The sequence below is a fragment of the Carassius carassius genome, chromosome 18 (assembly GCF_963082965.1).
Source record: "Carassius carassius chromosome 18, fCarCar2.1, whole genome shotgun sequence".
Classification (NCBI taxonomy): domain Eukaryota; kingdom Metazoa; phylum Chordata; class Actinopteri; order Cypriniformes; family Cyprinidae; genus Carassius; species Carassius carassius.
The window spans coordinates 12,821,200-12,838,702 of record NC_081772.1 but is presented as its reverse complement, the minus strand read 5'-3'; the positions used below and the strand labels follow the sequence as shown (position 1 = coordinate 12,838,702).

The 17,503-nt window shown below is 37.1% G+C and overlaps 2 protein-coding genes across 2 annotated transcripts in view; one reads left to right on the top strand and one right to left on the bottom strand.

Annotated features, from left to right (window-relative positions):
* Window positions 1-3,872: 3,872 nt before the first annotated feature.
* Window positions 3,873-5,835, top strand: chac1 (ChaC, cation transport regulator homolog 1 (E. coli)). Its single transcript, XM_059498654.1, has 3 exons — window positions 3,873-4,531; window positions 4,627-4,662; window positions 4,959-5,835. Exons 1-3 carry the CDS (start codon window positions 4,361-4,363, stop codon window positions 5,340-5,342), a joined length of 591 nt encoding a protein of 196 aa, XP_059354637.1. The 5' UTR covers window positions 3,873-4,360; the 3' UTR covers window positions 5,343-5,835.
* Window positions 5,836-5,982: 147 nt separating this feature from the next.
* LOC132092424 (chromatin-remodeling ATPase INO80-like) overlaps window positions 5,983-17,503 on the bottom strand; it is a 40,400-nt gene continuing 28,879 nt past the window's right edge. The window contains exons 28-37 of the mRNA XM_059498653.1: window positions 13,444-13,571; window positions 11,476-11,570; window positions 11,047-11,119; window positions 9,677-9,835; window positions 9,183-9,285; window positions 8,976-9,064; window positions 8,473-8,631; window positions 7,976-8,135; window positions 7,366-7,584; window positions 5,983-7,275 (exon numbers count right to left, since the gene is read on the bottom strand). Coding sequence (XP_059354636.1) covers window positions 7,073-7,275; window positions 7,366-7,584; window positions 7,976-8,135; window positions 8,473-8,631; window positions 8,976-9,064; window positions 9,183-9,285; window positions 9,677-9,835; window positions 11,047-11,119; window positions 11,476-11,570; window positions 13,444-13,571 — 1,388 coding nt within the window. The 3' untranslated portion in view covers window positions 5,983-7,072. The remainder of the gene's footprint in view (window positions 7,276-7,365; window positions 7,585-7,975; window positions 8,136-8,472; window positions 8,632-8,975; window positions 9,065-9,182; window positions 9,286-9,676; window positions 9,836-11,046; window positions 11,120-11,475; window positions 11,571-13,443; window positions 13,572-17,503) is intronic.

The window sequence follows — 17,503 nt, the reverse complement described above, 5'->3', positions numbered from 1 at the left end:
CCAAAAAAGTTGGGACAGAGGCATGTTTGTAATGTAACCTATTACATTTCCATGTAACCTTCCCAACATTGTCAACCGGTCATCAACATAACGTCAAACTTACATGAGCCAATGTGACTAGCACAAAGATCTGTCATACATTTTTTAAATAATAAGATTTGTAAAATGACATATTAATTATAGTAGAATTAAGATAAAAATTCTATTAATTATGCTAATAAATTCTTTCAGGAATTTGAGCAGCAGCCAATTATTAGAAATTTGTTAGAAGCGGCTAAAAAGAAACAGCAATACATGCTATTCACACGACCCTCTTTCCATTCTGAAATTCATAGGTCAGCGGGGGCCTAGCGTGTCCACACCTAAGGTTACTGCGCTGGAGAAAGTGAACAGGCTGTCCCGTGAAAGGTCTGGTCACTGGAGCTCCCCTGTCTTCCTGAGCTATAGGCAGAGAAAGGCTTGTGCATCATGCAGACTTTTAAGGAGCTTACATGTGCTTGTATCTTATGATGCCAGCTAATACCTCTATTTATAGATAATCTTATCTTAACCAAAGAAGAGCCTAAGCTATACTACAAGGAAAGGGGTGGCTAAATTGGACTAATTTGAACTTTTTATAAGAAAAAATTTGCAGCAAAAACAGCAAATAAAATATTTCCCCTGATCTAATTGTTTTGAAATTCAGTGATTCATTTTCCTGGAAAATATTACAAGCAGTCTTGCAAAAAAGGAAATAACATGGGGTAATAATAAAATATAGCCCATCCTTTCTTTTGAATTAAAAAGATGCTACATCTGCAATCAGAGTGAATATTAAATGTGTCACCAGTAGACTAATGGCTTAGAAACTGGCCTGATAAAAACGTGTCAACCTAAGACGTAAATCCCAAGCAGGGTTGACAAGAGAACTGTGACGCTACTGAGATCACAAGTCTGCCCTGCCTGTATTTCTTAATAGTTTGATGATGCTGTCATGTTGTTATTCTCAGACTGGCCATGTATATATAATGTGCAAAAACATTAATTTAATTTGTCTCTGAATCTTCCAGACAGAAAACAGGTTAGTACATAAATATTTGTTTTGCTAAGAACATGACGCAATTCTAAGGACAAACAACATGCATTTAGAGTACTTTCTGAACTTAAGGTACTGATGACCTTTACTTTATCATAATATGTAACAGGATCGTGAAATGTAATCAAAATAGAGATGAACACATGTGGGTTGAACCTGCCAAGAATGTGGCACTGGATGTCAGGTTTGTAGAAAGATTCGAGATGTATGAAAAATTGTCAAGATGTTACTGTACTGATTCTGAAATGTCAGAAATTTGTCACACTATCATAGATAGAGATTACAGACAAAGGAGATCTAAAATGCAAGCCGATGCAATATCTTAAAAGATCTTTAGGAAGAAACTAATCTGTCTCAGCAGTCATGATAGGATAAAATTTAATAGGGATGTCTGAAGCATGTTACATTTTCTGATGACAAGGAAAAATGCATTTGGGTCATTCCTGGTATGCGGTAACATTTTATAGTGACATGTTTAACTATTAGGAATACATATTGGTCAAGCTCGGGGATTATGGGTAGATTGTTCAGACACTGGCCATGAAAATATTCCACCCTGTTAGGGACATATAGATGGTTATTAATAATGTAAATGTTAAACAATAATGAGCTTTTCATTGATAGTATAAGTCCCTTATTATTTTTTCATTTTCAAAACAATAACAACACAATTATTGATGAATAGAATTCTAATTATAAAGAACAAGTACTTTTTTGTGCCCATTTTTGCCTGTAAGGTAGTAAATAATAACACACAAAAAAAAAACATACTGTATATATGATGTTAGTGGTCCTCACCTCACAAAATAATGCAAAAGTATGACAAAAATGTAACGTTGCTGTCAAATTATTATTTAAAATGACTTAATAATGACTGAATAACAGGGTGAAACAGAGTATAACAGCGTGGAACACCAGTCTAACAGTGGACAAGCTTTCAGTCATTGTCCTGCATGGTTTCCCATCTGTAATGTGTGGAACTGCACCTATATAATATAGTTTCAAAACAATACCAAAATAATAATAATAATAATAAAAAATCCTGATTTCCTTTGGGGGAGGGACACAAAATAGCCTAGCTATGTGGTTCCTTAACAATCAATCATGGTGGCAAAACAATTCTCTATTCAGAAGGCTAGAGATATAATAAAAAATTAGAGAGGGCAGACATAATAAAAATAAAGATGTTATAATTCATTTTGATTAACTAGATTGACAAACAAACACAAAAACCATCACAAGAAGGAACAGTAATGGACAGTGATGCCATTTCTGTGGTTATTATGATGACAATTATGATGGAAAAAATGGATGCTGCGTTAATTGTATTGAATATTTTAATATTTCCCCTCTCATAGTGGGTGTTCTTTTATTTTTTACCTCCAAGCTCGAGTTCTCTATTACCTGGGAGCTTAAGGGTTCTGCACAGTATCTTATAAAATTTGCTATATACACAAAATATTTATTCTATTAGAATTTCCACCCTAACCTAACAGGGTGGAATCTAACAGGGTGGAAAATTTTAAGCTAAATTGGCCATAACTCTTTGAGTGGTCAACATTCAGCTAGTTAACCTTCTACAGATTAAAATAACTTTTATAACTATGTCACATTTGTTTTAAAAAATGTTTGATAGGACAAACATTCTCCATAATATAGCCTAACAGGGTGGAACTTTAAGGGTGGGACAAGCAGGATAACATTTCAAAAACTAAAAACAAAAGTTGGGAGTGAGAGTTGAAGCTTAACTCCTTTTGTACAATTGAATTCCAGTGGGAAAAATAAATGATATCACTTCTTGAAAATGGTCTCAATTAAATTGCAGTCGGTCTTGGAAGGCAAGAAAATATGTACTAACTGGGTGGAAGATGACTTCAGGGACACGGTAAAAAAAAAAAAAAGTAAAATAAATAACTATATTTTCACATGATTTATATGTATGATTAGAGGCAGTTTAGCCTAATCTATAACATAATTAAAACATATTTTGAGTTTCCCCCCCCCCCATCTTTTTGATTTTTCATCATTTCATGGTTTATATTTCTTTTGGAAGTTGATCATGTTGCACTGAGGACATAATAAAACTGAATGCATATATCAATAAAAGGTGTGTAAAATACAAAATAGTATTTATAATGTCTATTATCTCTGTATCTCTTTAAGTGATAAAGAAGACCTAAATATACAATTTAAGCCATTTCTTATAAATATGTGACTTATTTTAGAGAAAATATGAGTAAATAAATCACTGAGGCATAAAAGTCACTTGTATAACAGGAATGACCCATTTAATATTTGACAAAACTACTGCATTTAAAATAAATGTGTTATATTATTTTCTCAGATATTCTGTAATACTATATGAATTATTATATCTTCCAATGAAGACTCCATAAAAAGTCTAATCTGGTACCTTGTTTGTGCATTCAGCAGTGTTTTCGGTGTCAAATAACAGCCTGATGCAACACTAACAGTACGTACTGTTCCAGTATCGCCGCTTGAAACGCTTGTTCAAGTTGCATCAGCCGAACAGACTTTAAGCGACAGATTATCTGACGAATGAGTGTAAGATTATGCTTTGACTGACGTCTGGTCCGCCTATGAAATTAAAGAACATCTCGCGTTTTTTTCTGTTTCGTAAGCCAATCACAGAGATATTCGCTTATAGAGTCAAGGCGAGATTATTTGATTGGATAGAAGATAAAACGCCCCGCCATATCTACGCTGTGATTGGACAGGATTTTGAGCAAAGTCAGATACACCCATAAACGCCGTCGCATATAGTCTGCCAAAGCAGCCCACATTTCATCATCCACCGAGGAGGAGAAGGAGTAGGGTAACCTAGGGTGCTCGCAAGCAACGGTTGAAAGGCTAGTTAAAAGGCTATTTCTTCTGACGCTGAGGTGTCGTGTGTTTGGCTTGGTAGCGGTTTGTTGGTAAACAGTGGGCTGGCCTGTGAGCTAGCAACAGTTTTTGTGTTTTATTCTAGTTGAAAGAGCCGAAGAGGCCAAAATGGAGTTTTAAGGCAATAATGCGGTAACTGCACGGCATAGGCATGCACCAGGCAAAGAAAAGCGATTTGGGTGACTTTACCATCACAACTGCCAAGCAGTTGGGCTCTGATACCGTCCGCGGTATAGCCGTGAGCCAACCGATACCTCTTCTGCTTGATCGGAGGAAGCTAACGCTAGCCAGTTAGCCTGTGGGCCCATTCATTTAGAAAAACAAGCTGCTACATCAAAGTGTACACTACTACCATTTCTATCCTCATACCATCCTGTAAAGATGAAACCTCAAGACATCATCGCTGGAAAATCCAGCCTGTGGATCTTCGGTTACGGTTCGTTGGTGTGGAAACCAGACTTCAAGTACAAGAGGAGCAAGATCGGCTGTATTAAGGGGTACGAGAGACGCTTCTGGCACGGAGATAATTTTCATCGTGGAGATGATGAAATGGTGAGTTACTTCATTTACGCAATTAAAAAAATATATATTTTATATATATATATATATATAAGTTTCTCATTGACCTTTGCGTATTTCAATGACAGCCCGGAAGAGTGGTGACGCTCATCGAGGAGGATGACGTAAGTGCAACGTAATGGATTTTTTTTTTTTCTTCACTCGAGCTTGCATTGTTCCAAACCTGTGTAACTGAGCGCTAAATGATAGCTTCTCAAGTCTCCATTCATTTCCATTGTATAGAAACAAATAGATGCAATGGAAGTAAATTGTGCCTGACATTTTATTTCGGCTGGAAGAATGTCATTTGAGTTTGGCACAACATGAGTGAGCAAAATTTAAAAAAAATTTGGGTGAACTATAGCTTTTAAATACCCCTTCCCCTAACTAGATGTGACTAACCTTGTGTTTTCGTACACAGGCGTGCACCTGGGGTGTTGCCTTCGAAGTGACTGGCTCTCAGGTAGAGGAGTCTCTCAAGTACCTGAATGTGAGGGAGGCCGTAAGAGGTGGCTACCTGACCCAGGTCGTAGAGTTCTACCCGCAGGGTGTAAACCAGTCACCCGTCCAGGCTTTGGTTTACATTGCCACGCCTGACAACCCTATTTACCTGGGGCCTGCCAGCACAGAAGAAATTGCCGCTCAGATCGCCGTGTGCAAGGGGAAGTCGGGCCACAACATCGAGTACCTGCTTCGCCTGGCGGAGTTCATGAGAGTCAGCTGCCCTGATGTGGACGACCCTCATCTGTTTTGCATTGAAAAAGCTGTTCTCGCCATTATTAGACCCATATTGTTAGCAGGCTAGACACCTGTATCTTCTGTAAAACATTAAATAAGTCAACATTTAGCCCAAACACCATTAAGGTCCTAACAAAGTTCATGTTGCCGTCCTTGAGGTGTGTTTGTGATCTTAGTGACTATTAAAATATTTCATTCTCCCTATACCAAGCTATTAAAACCTACTATACTAAAGTTAAGGTACTGCATTAAGGGAAAGTGGTATTTTAGGCTGTCAGTGTTGTCATTCTATAGCATGATATCAGTTACTGTCAGTTTTCAGTTGTCTTGTGCTTTTGACCCAAGTATATGGTGCTGTAGTACAAAGGCATGTTTGTGTGACAATCTATTGCCAAAGTTTGTCCAGTTTTAAAGCGGTTCACTTTTAATTTTTTTGGAATATGTGGGCATGAAACCTCAATACACTTCCATTTTAATTTGCACTGAAGCAGAATACTGTAAAGCCATTACAATTGTTTTCCTTTTGCACATTAAAACCTTTAGAGAACCTGTAACCTGAATGTTGTGTGTTTTGTGTTTAATACGTTAGAAACACATTTGAACTTGTGAAAACAAAATAGCTAAGGTGAAAAGATTTAACTCAAGTAGACTTGCATTTTAAAAACTATATATTTTTTAAAGATTCAGCAGAAATTATACCAGAGTGAAAATTTCAAATCAATGTTTATTTAGTTTTTCTCTTAGTAAAAGGACCATTTACGTTTTTCTCCAGGTATTTACATTGACCTATAAAAATAGACAAGCAATTGCAGGAAAATGGAGAATGATACCCTTTAAGTATTTACATACATTGAACAATTATCATCACTTTTAAAGACAAAATAAACCCAGAGATGGCATTCCTCAAAACCATAGCCATATGTCACAGATACCACAAAATTATGGACTTTTCATGTTATTAAAAAATAAAACCGCTTTGATACAATTTATACCTAGCACAGATCATCATAAATTAAATTACCAGGTTTTAACTTAAGCTATGATACATTTCACATCCAAATATTTTAAGTCACAATCAGCTGTGACGGTTTTTGAGCAGCACTCACTTCCGAAATTTTCCCACTGCATTTACTACAAAAAAAACCTTGATTTATTTTATTCTTCCCAAGAGAAAATATATATTAGTTTTTAAGCCAAAATCTGAATTTGCAGCAAATAAACAAAGGCGGCCATTCATTATTTATATTGAACAAATGTCAACAAGTCTGTCCTACAAAAATAAGAGCAATCTTACAAAAGCAGTCTAGTCTGTTCCTTTGTGTTCAAGGTAAAGACTGTTCCAGAGGGTGTTCAATAACCAACATTCCTCCCCCATTCCCATTTCAATTCATCTCTGCTCATAATGATGCCTAACATTTTATGATCAGAGCCAGAAGATGAGGAAGAATGGCCCTGCTGCCCTTTGCATACTTGGTCATCAGAAAACAAAAAAAAGAGCTCTCACTGGAACAACAAACTCTTTTGTCAACCATTGCAATGGCTATTTTCTGTTCATAAGGAACAATTAAATTTCATATTCTCAATGGAAAAGTGACTTATGGAAGTGTGCTTCCTCGTATACTGCTCAACAGCCCCTGAAATGGATGCTAAATTGGGATGTGCATCAGGTCGGGTTTCCCAGTGACAATAGGGCTTGCGGTCTGATAACGGCTTGACATCATAAGCGTGAGAATCATCAACCTTGGACTGAAAATGTACTGGCCAAGCTACGATCAAAAAGCAAACATTCACATGCTGCTACCGCCCACTGTGGTTGCTGGGTCCTTTGGCTCTCTTAGTGGCGTTGTGTTTGCTTTGTGAACTGCCGTGTGCTAAAGTCTGTGAGTTGGTGGCCATAGCGCTTCCTTTAGCCTGGCGGGAGGAGGTGCCAGCTGGAACAAAGGCAGGTGTGGTTGAAGACCGAATAAGAGCCGGTTGTAAGGAGCCAGCTGCTGGAACACCTGGAAGAGGGTTGATTAACAATAGATGAATAGATGAATGTTATAGACCTATTCACCAAGAGTTCTGTTAGTCAAAGACAAGTCTGTTACCTTTGGACACACTGTAGCCGTATGCGGCATACGCAGCTGCAGACGCCGCTGCCGCCCCTGCCATCGCCCCCGCCATGGCTGCAGCACTGCCCGCGGAGGACTTGCGTCCTCTTCCCTTTCTCACAGAAGACTTCCCAGCTCCTGCAGAGCCTTTGGGTCGTCCTCGACTCCGACTGGACCTTCCCCTGCCTGGACTGGATACATCTTGGGAAGAGACACCTGAGAGAGAGTCATGCATGATGAAATGGGTAACAATCCATCACAGGAATAAATTACATTTTAATATATTAAAATGGAAAACAGTTCTTTTAAATTGTAAAGATATTTCACAATAATACCGTTTGTATTGTATTTTTGATCAAATAAATGTAGCCTTGGTGAGCATAAAAGACTTATTTGTGCTAAACTGTATTCAGGGATTTGAACAGTAAAGCAATAATCCCCAATAAACACATGTATAAGACCAGAGAAGCAAGAAGTTGTAGCAAATGTAGGTGTTTAGGCTGAAAACAAAATATCTTAATGTATGAAATACGTGAAATCTTTCTGTGAGCTACACAAGTCTGAATACAATTAAAAAAGTAACAAGAATTAAACCAAGTACACCCACCATTCATCGTGTCAGACACAGAGCCGCAGATGGACGCGGGAGAGTTGGTGGCACGGGACTGTGGAGCAGAAGACATGGGTTCATCCACAATTACCAACATGTCGCTGCTGCTTTCGTCTGCAGGAATGGAGCTGGGCTGGAGCTCACTGCTCAACGAGATCTGCAGAGACACATAGTTCTAGGGGTGAGACAGGGACAGAGGGACAGCACCACGAAGGAAAGACAGCAGGACCAGAGGAAGAACGGCGTGAGACCAATATGGCAGGTAAATGAGAGGATGTGTGTTGACAGTGGCATAACAGCTCTATAGGAATCATCCATTCTTTGGGAAAGCTCTCACATTATTATTTTGTGGACTCATCAGCTAAAGAAATGTCATTACAGGACCAGCACTGCACAATAACTCTTCCTAAAATCATGACCACTGCAATTCAATAAAACATTATTAGGATCACACAGTTCAATCCAGTACAGGAAGTGCATACATACACTCTTACCTCACTGAAGGGGCTGGGCATGGCCGAGTCCATGTCCACACTGATGAACGAGTCTTCTCCATCTGCTGACAGATTGGAGTTGTCTGCAGACGGGACAAAAGGGATGACCACATTCACACCTTCTTTCTTCCTCTTTGTGTCTGGGTCATCCTCCTTTCTCTTTTTAAAATGAGTGGGATGAAGGGAAAGAGGACAGATAAACAATGATGATTAGGACATTTTCTTGATGTTCACTTACAAAATAATTTGTTAAAATTTGTATATGGATTTCTACATCAGGAACCTTATAGAAAATCTTTACAGCAAAAACAAAACCCAAAAAAAAACCTAGTAATGAATATAAAGCAATGCTATTTTTTTTATAATTTACATGCTTTTATAATATTGACATTTTTGAACAAGGTTTTATTTCTATATTGAAAAAATAATATATATATATATATATATATATATATATAATTATTGTTGAACACCCATGCACAGGAAGTCGATTCTTCACTTACCCTTTCTGCATACTTCTCCCTCTTCCTCTTCCTCTCTTTCACCTTACTGCTCTCCTCCAGCTGCCGTTTCTCTTCCTGCCGTAAACGCACTGCCCGGAAACACACCCAAACCATCCAATCATAGCCAAGCAATTAATTCATTTATTAATCCATTTAGATTCTATTTCTACATATGCATTTATTATCATAAGCGGAGTGGTAACTCACATTTTTTCTCCAGCTCATCATCATCCAGCAGCAAGGTGACCACCTCTTTGGGTTTCAGGGTGTCAGGTTTAAAATTTCCTCCTGATATTACCATCCTCTGAATCTGAAGTGCAGATCCCACAGCCGAAAGTAATTATTGAGAAGGAGAATAAATAAATCAAATCAGTAAGAGCAGAAAGAGGAGAAAATGTGACTCTTGGAAACATATACTGACTATAATGATGTGTTGATACATGACATCCAATATATAATTATATATGCAATTACAGTATAATTATTATTATTATTATTGTACTGTTACAGTATAACTATTACAGTATAAATATTCCTTTAACCCCATTGAGTTTATTATTATTATTTTTTTACTTTTAATGGATGTAAGCTACGAGGAAAAGGGGTAATTTGTCCAACCATTGCAGAATAAGCTGAAATGTGCTACATTTTATTTTAGGGACCTTCTGGCCCAAGAAAGGGATTCGCTACTGTGTACTAACCTCACTCTTTTCTTTGGCTCTCTGTAGGATGCGTTCCTCAATTGTCCCTTTGCAAATAAGCCGATAGACTGTGACCTGCTTGGTTTGTCCTAGTCTGTGGGCTCGATCCATAGCTTGCTGGTCAACTGTGGGGTTCCAGTCACTGTCATAGAAGATAACCTGGAAAAAGAGGAAATGGCTACCTAAGTCACATGAAATGATCTCCTCTTATGAACTCATTCCTATTCATGGCTATTCCACAGATGGCATTTTCAGTTCTTGCACAAATAATTCTCTCTGGCTTAAAATACTGTGTATGTCGCAGACCTCCATAGTCAGTTCACTGTTCATTATTGTACACGACACTGAAAATAATTTTCTGTATCTGGCATAGAAGTTTTTTATTTTATTTTACATGCTAACAAGGTACCTTGCTGATACAGTATTATTATTATTTTTACAGTTGTATATTTATTAAATTATTCAATATTTTGTCATGTCTCATTTATTTTACACAGACTAAAATGCCATCTAATTTTGCCTGATGAAAATGACAATATAGTTGACAAGAGAATTCCATATTAAACCAAATATTCAAACATTTGCTATATTAATTTAAATATTCTTAACATAACACAGTCCTTTATGTTCGATCAAAGAGCTTTAGTTTAATGGTGTTCATTCGGTAAAATAAAATAAAATAAAAGCATTTTTTTCATTAATTCCATTATGGCTGTCAAAGTTAGCATGTTATTTTAATAAATTAATTATGTTTAATGCAATGACTTTCAAAACATTTGAGTTACTTTTACTAATATTTTATACATGCTTTTAAAAAGTAAATATTTTCCAGATAATCTAAAATAATATTCTTTAATTTTAGTAAAGTGACAACATAAAAGCCAGTTAATTAATTTTACACACATATATTTTGTATATATATATCAGAGATATTTGTAATATACATGCAAACGAGATATCCTCAAGCTGAACTGCACATTTTGCTGAACACTTTGCAGTTAGATTTTTTATAATTCATTCTGATCCTAATCTTTGTCTACTAAAAACTGAACATTTGAGAGTTTTCTGTGTAACCGCTTCCAGAGACTGCTGCACAGTAATTTGTTTATTTACTTAATACCTTTCTATTATTGTGGTATCCACCATTTCAGATTGTCCCACCCCTAAACCAAACAAACTGTGGTTGGTCATGTTCCATGCTGACCATTTGGTTGAAGCTTCAAAGTGTCCATGTTAAGGTCAACGAGTTCAGCAGCTATTATTACATGACTGCTAATTGAGTTCATACAGTATTAGAGGCCGTTCTCATGGCCTCTGGTGGGGGGAAGGCGATCTGGTAATCATGATGTGCTGATGGGCTGCGGCCTCACCGTGTCTGCAGCTGTCAGGTTGATCCCAAGCCCTCCGGCTCTGGTACTGAGGAGGAAGACAAAAATATCCGTCCTGCAAAGGGAGGGGAGGCCAGAACACTGAGAGAAAGCAAATAAAGTGGAGGCAGATCGTGCCCAACTGCTCAGGATTTACACAGAGAGACGTTTCAATATACAACATTGTCCTCTAGAAAATAAAAGCCAGAGCCCACTGCACCCACAGAGAGCTGAGCTAATGCAAACCAGACCCCGTGAGGAAGGGTGGGGAAGGAGAAGAAAGCGCAAAGCCCAGGGATGAGGAATTTACGCTTGGTGACATTTTGGAAAAACAAGCCCTAATTAGGTTTAAGAAGATACGGGCACTTATAGACATCTGCGTCCCTTTTTCAATCCTGGCTGTCAGGCCACAGAAAACTAGCTAAAACTCACCGGCTCTGGAAGTCAGCCACCATGTCCCGCCGCTCCGAAATCTTGGATGAACCATCCAGTCTCATGTATGTATGCTTGCGGTACACCATGTACTCCTGTAGGACAGTTAAGAAACATTTCAAGTAACAATATGGAAAATCATGCAGGCAAACACATGAAACTGGTGTCTATTTCACTTTAATCCTCTCATAAAATCTGCAGGGCTGGTTTTCAATAAAGTCCCCCTGAACACACCGCCAGAGATCCTCATTAGCATTGCAGATTCTTCTCAGAGATGACTTCTCACTCTCCTACGCCACCCAGAGTGAAGTCTCGACTCCACTGGATGGCCTCCCAAAAGCACATCTGGACCTTATGAAGTCTCTCTGACATTGAATGTCTTTGATTAGTACTTATTTCCAGCCTGAAGTAACATTAGATCACAAATCTCAAGCTTCTCTGCAGCTGTAAGAACCAAAAACTGGACCATCTTAAACTGAATTACACCGCTGAGAATATAACTCCAACATAACATGATTTAGCCTGAGACTTAAGAATAAAGCCTGGAAAATGCTTGAATAGACCTCAAGTGGGAGTTAAGCTATTGAACACATAATAAATAATAAAAATAAAAAAACTTGACCAAAACACTCAAGGGATCTGTTTGGAGAGACACAATATTAAAGGAGACAAGACTTGACAATCTTCGGCTTCTGCACAGAGAATACACTGATGCAGAGCAGGAGTTCTCAAACTGGGCTCCAGAGACCTACGAGGGGCTCTAGGGTGTCCACAGAAAACACTGTTTAATGTTTTTAAAACATTTCAATGATTTAACATTTTTAACAGTAAAAAAATAATAATAAAGGTAAATATTTTCTGGATTTTATTATTATATTTAATTCCAGTGGCACTTATTTAATTTTGCATACATATACTTTGTAACTTGTTTTTATAAAATTTGTTATATTATATAGGTCTTTATAAATACAAATATATAGCTTCCTTTATATTTTAGAAGTTTGTTATACACATTATGAAACTAGAATGGTTATATATATTATGACATATTTCTATTCAAAGCGCAGGACATTGTAAATAATATATTCTTCATCACAAACTAGAGGGGTTGATAAGACAAATATGTGATGCCAGCTGAAAAGGAAAGTCATTTCAGAGGCGGGGTAAGTTATTACATTTTGATGAAAGAATGTAAAGCCAAACATTTTTTTCTTTTGAATTGCGTGCACTGATGAATCGTTCACAATAAGACCAGGAATGTGTATCCAAAAAGAAAATAGGATCAATCAAGATTTTTATGTTGACAAAGTAAAAATATGCCAAAACTAATGGCCAATCAAAGCCAAAGGTCGACGCCATGTTTTTCCATGCTTAATATTTTCTATAGACCAACTACTTCACAAATAAAGGAAGTCAAATCTACGTAATCAGACTTTAGAGAGACTGCCATGAAAAACGCTTAAGCCAAAATGAATCGGAAGGAATTCCTATCGACTCTAAGAAGGTGTTTCTAGACTATGAGCGCTGTTGTGTAGGATCATGTTGACAATGTTATTGGAGGCTTCTACTTTTAGCTCCATGTTTGGCTTGCATGTATGGCAAACAACTGTGTGCCTCTGGAAAAAGTGATTGTTTCCTCCAGTTCTCTTCTCTCAGTTTTTGTCCAGCTTTAACAATATGAAGCTATTTAATAGCAAACATTCCTTTCACAATGCTTGATCAAATTTAACCATCTCTTCTCTTGTAGGATTAACTACTCAGAGTAAAATGAACATGTAAACAAAAACATGTACAGCATGTCTTCAGATATCTACAATCGCTTCAGTACAGACAGATTTCTGTGGATATGAAGGAAAGGTTGAAGGTTAAAGGAAAAAGCATGTTACAATGACACAACGTAGCTACATAATATTCACAGGCCACGGGGCTGTCAGTCACCGACTGTGAGAAGTTCCTGGAAGCACTCACCTCTAAAAGGTCTATCATGCGGGTCATCTGAGAGTAGATGAGAACTCGGTGGCCCTGAGACTTCAGTCGAGTCAGCAGCAGGTCGAGAGTGTGAAGCTTCCCGCTGTCTGTGATCAGAGACTCTTTGTCTGAAGAACACAGCAGAGAAAAACATTTTAAAACACTGAGAAATTATAAATAATGCATCAACTCACAAGATAAAAACTGTATCCCATACTGTCGGAATGAAGCTGATTAAATAAATCAAAGCAATATAATGAATAAGCTTGTGGAGTGACAGCAATTTCCCCTCCCTGCCCAAAATGTTCCATAATCACTCCTCTCCAGCTCCGCTCCGGGTTTTCCATTTCCTGCTCCTCACTTACCGATGACAGAAATCCCACTCTCAGCAGCAAAATTTGTTACAGATCCATTGTAAAGTTCTTTCAGTATGTTTGTTTTATGATATCATGAACAACTGAGCATAAAAGTGAAGAGATCTCCTAAGTGGAAAAAAATTCCTTAAGAGAAAAATGTTATGCTTTGTTGAAAGAAAACGGTTTTTAATTAATTATTTTTAACGATGCATGACATATTGGTACCATGTCAGTTACAGGAAAACATATTTTTTTCTTTTTTATATTTTTACATTTAAACTGACATTAATCTCAAACAAAGATACTAATTGCCTGATACTGTTAAATGTTATTAAGCAAAAATAATAATAATAATTTTATACTGCTGTGATGCGTAAATGTACATGTGCATGTTGTTTTAAGCTTTTTTTTTTTTTTTTTTTTAGACAAAATAGAATTGAATTATGATTTTAGCCACAACATATAAGAAAAAAAAAAACGAGCTTATCGATATCTAGTAATTTAATGTTGTTGGATCTCTAGTAATTGTTTTGTTTGTTTTCATCTAAATAAATTCTAATCAAGTTGTATATTCAGTTTTTTTTTATTTAAGATGTTTATCAAATGTACATCAGTTATGTAAAACATCAACACATTTGATTGATGTTCACAGACCAGAAAATGTTGTGGCAATGGTCTATCAATGCTGTCACCCTAACAGTGTTTATAAAAGAGGAAGCACGGGCTTCCCATTGTTGACTGGTGCAACCTTTGACCCTAGGGTCAGCTCATAGGGGGAAGTTAACTGACCCTGCTAGTCATGGGCACTCAGAAAGTGATTATACACACAAAATGAGCCGGCTGCCAGAGCACTCTAGAGGTCCCCAGAGAGAGTTTGAGGCCTGCTGACTGAGCCTTAGACAGTACAAAAAGCATGTCAAACACATGGACAGCATAACCATGTTGATCATGTCCATGCTAATGTGAACCATAGCTGAACCCTGACTCAACACCCCCATGACCCTGAAAAGGGCATGTGCGTAACCTTTTCAATGAGTGGTGGAGAATGGCTCAAATTAGCCCATGCACTCAAAATCTCATACTCACCGCGTTGATGATTGACAAGATAATGTCCACATGGAACTAACTTACTTTACCCGAGATTAACATTTGCTCTGAGGCAGGAGGTCTCAAACATCAGATCCGTGGGCCATATTCGGCCTGAGATAAACTTTCCAATTACCTCTCAAGTTTTAATAGAACTAGATCACATCCAAGTGATTTTTTTGCACAGCGAATGGAAAGTTCTGTTTGAAAGCTTAAGAGCAAATCATGTAATTTACAAGCAAATGACACAAAAGTACACTTGATTTCTCATTATCATCCAGCTCTAAAAAGTGATGATTTGATGAGATCATCTGGGAGTGAAATTGGACAAATTATTAGACACTTTACAGACAGTTTTCTGTAAAGAGTTTCAAAGCAGACATCTAAATTTCACTGGAATAGTTAAAAACATGAGATTAAAATGGGCCATCTTTAGTCTGATTCATCTCTTCATTAAAAGCCTTGCCATTGACTTAAATATTTAAATATTTAAGATACAAAGAGTTTTTTTTTTTTTCAAAATAGTAAATTCATAACATTGAAAATTCAATTAAATAAAATCAAATTAAACACTGATCAGTTATACAACGATTTGCATCGTGAAAAGAGCTATACAAATAAACGTAATTTCAACTGAATTGAATTAAAGATTAAATACTGTGAAATATTACAATAAAAATAACTGATTTCTATTTTTTATATATATATATTTTAGAATATATTTTAAAATATAATTCACTGTTATGGCAAAGCAGAATGTTCAGCAGCCATGTGCTGCTAAGTTTTTTCATGGATTTTCAGGATTCTTTGAGTAGAAAGTTTGAAAGAACATTTAATTGAAATATAAATATTTTGTAACAATATTTTAAGCGTCCTTGCTGAATAAAAGTATTAACTTCTTTAAAAAAATTCTGCCCCCAAACTTTTTAATGATAGAGTACATACCTAAAATTGCTTTAGTGTTTAACAGTGACTAGCAGCTGAGCTTGCACATTCAATAAAGATTTACTAGAGCTGGTTATACACTATACAATGATTATATACTATGGTGCATAATAACGATTATATTCTATACTATTTTCAGACCACTAAGGACTGCTTGAAGGATCACATTTTTTAACAATAGATTGCCTGCTAAAATACAAGTTTAACAACCATATCCCACAGTGTTAACAGTGATGGTTTCTTTAGCAAAAAGCTGAGGTTTCAGGTTCCGGACTGAGAGAAAGAAAGTTTCATGAAAAGAGAAGAGTCTCCCATCCGCTCTTCCCCATAAAGTGCTAATCTAATGGGTTTGGCGTCAGAGGGATGAGGCAAAGAGCTGCCAGATCCCACTTTATGAAGCCCTGAAAGACTGTGGGATGAAGATGGTGGTCTAAGGGGATGATGTGACCCGCTGGTACCCACAACTCAACAGCACCGGCACCACAGAGTCTCCTCTGGTGTTTCCATTCCCATCTTATCAAATCCCCCACACGTCCTTTTTCACAAGTCTGACGATTAGTCAGACACATGCTACTTCATCCTAAAGCAACTCTTAGAAATGCTTATCAAACATGACTAATCTCATACAAAAACATTTTCAGAGGAAACGAACAAGAATGACTTCATAATTTAGATTTTGCGATAACAGATTTAGGAGTGGGTTATGTTGGAATGAAAGTTCATAGAGGACGGCTTCATGTATTTTCAGGATACCTTCCAACTGCAAAACGGGGAGCTCAAAGATACCAAATGCTGTGCCATCAGACATTACTATGGTTACCGTTATCGATTTAACCCACCTGCTGGTGGAAACCCCTCAAGAATGGCCTTCCGGGAGCCTCGGCTCTAATCTAATCCCTTATGTCCAGCATTCAGGTCTGACCCGAGGGTGACCCAATTAAAAAATCTGTCACAGAGCCCTGGACGAGCTCATAAACCCTCCTGCCTACTTAATTGCCTTTCAGTTGCTTGCTAATTTCATTAAAGCGATGTCAGCTTTAGGGCCACTTCTTCTGGAAAAGGGACAATGGGTAACAACACAAGCATGCACAAGATTAGCTTTAGTGTTTACGGGCGCCCAGTACAACCATTAGCCAATACCTAAACATGAGCACGGGGGACAAGGGGTGAGGCTGATACTCAACATAAACCATATTTGTACTGCCACTCAATTCGCAAAACTTTGCCAACGTGAAATAAAATTACGCAATCACAATTTAGAAAATAGTGTTGTAGTCAAGACCACCTAAACCTACACCAAGACCAAGGCAGGGCGAGACTGAGTCAAGACGAACACCCAACCAGCACTCCTGAAATTTGTCAGTAATATCCACATTTATTGGCTGAAAAATATCTAATATATAATCAATAAATAGAATTTGAATAATAAGACACTATATAGAGCTGTTACAAAACAAATGTAATCACTTACAACAAAACTCATCTTTGAGTTGATCACACGAGTTCGAATAAGATGCAAGTGTCGAATTTTGATCATATTTAAGTAGAAAATTTGAATTTAGTTTTTCAGTTATTTGCATAACATTGCTTTTACAAATGCATAAATACTGTTGAGAATAATGTTTTAAAAATACAATTTTGAATATATAAATATGATGGAAAAATACATTACC

Coding starts and splice junctions, on each gene's coding strand:
- chac1 (XM_059498654.1), top strand. CDS start 4,361: ATGAAACCTCAAGACATCATCGCTGGAAAATCCAGCCTGTGGATCTTC. Junction 4,532..4,626: donor ATCGTGGAGATGATGAAATG/GTGAGTTACTTC, acceptor TTTCAATGACAG/CCCGGAAGAGTGGTGACGCT. Junction 4,663..4,958: donor CGCTCATCGAGGAGGATGAC/GTAAGTGCAACG, acceptor TTTCGTACACAG/GCGTGCACCTGGGGTGTTGC.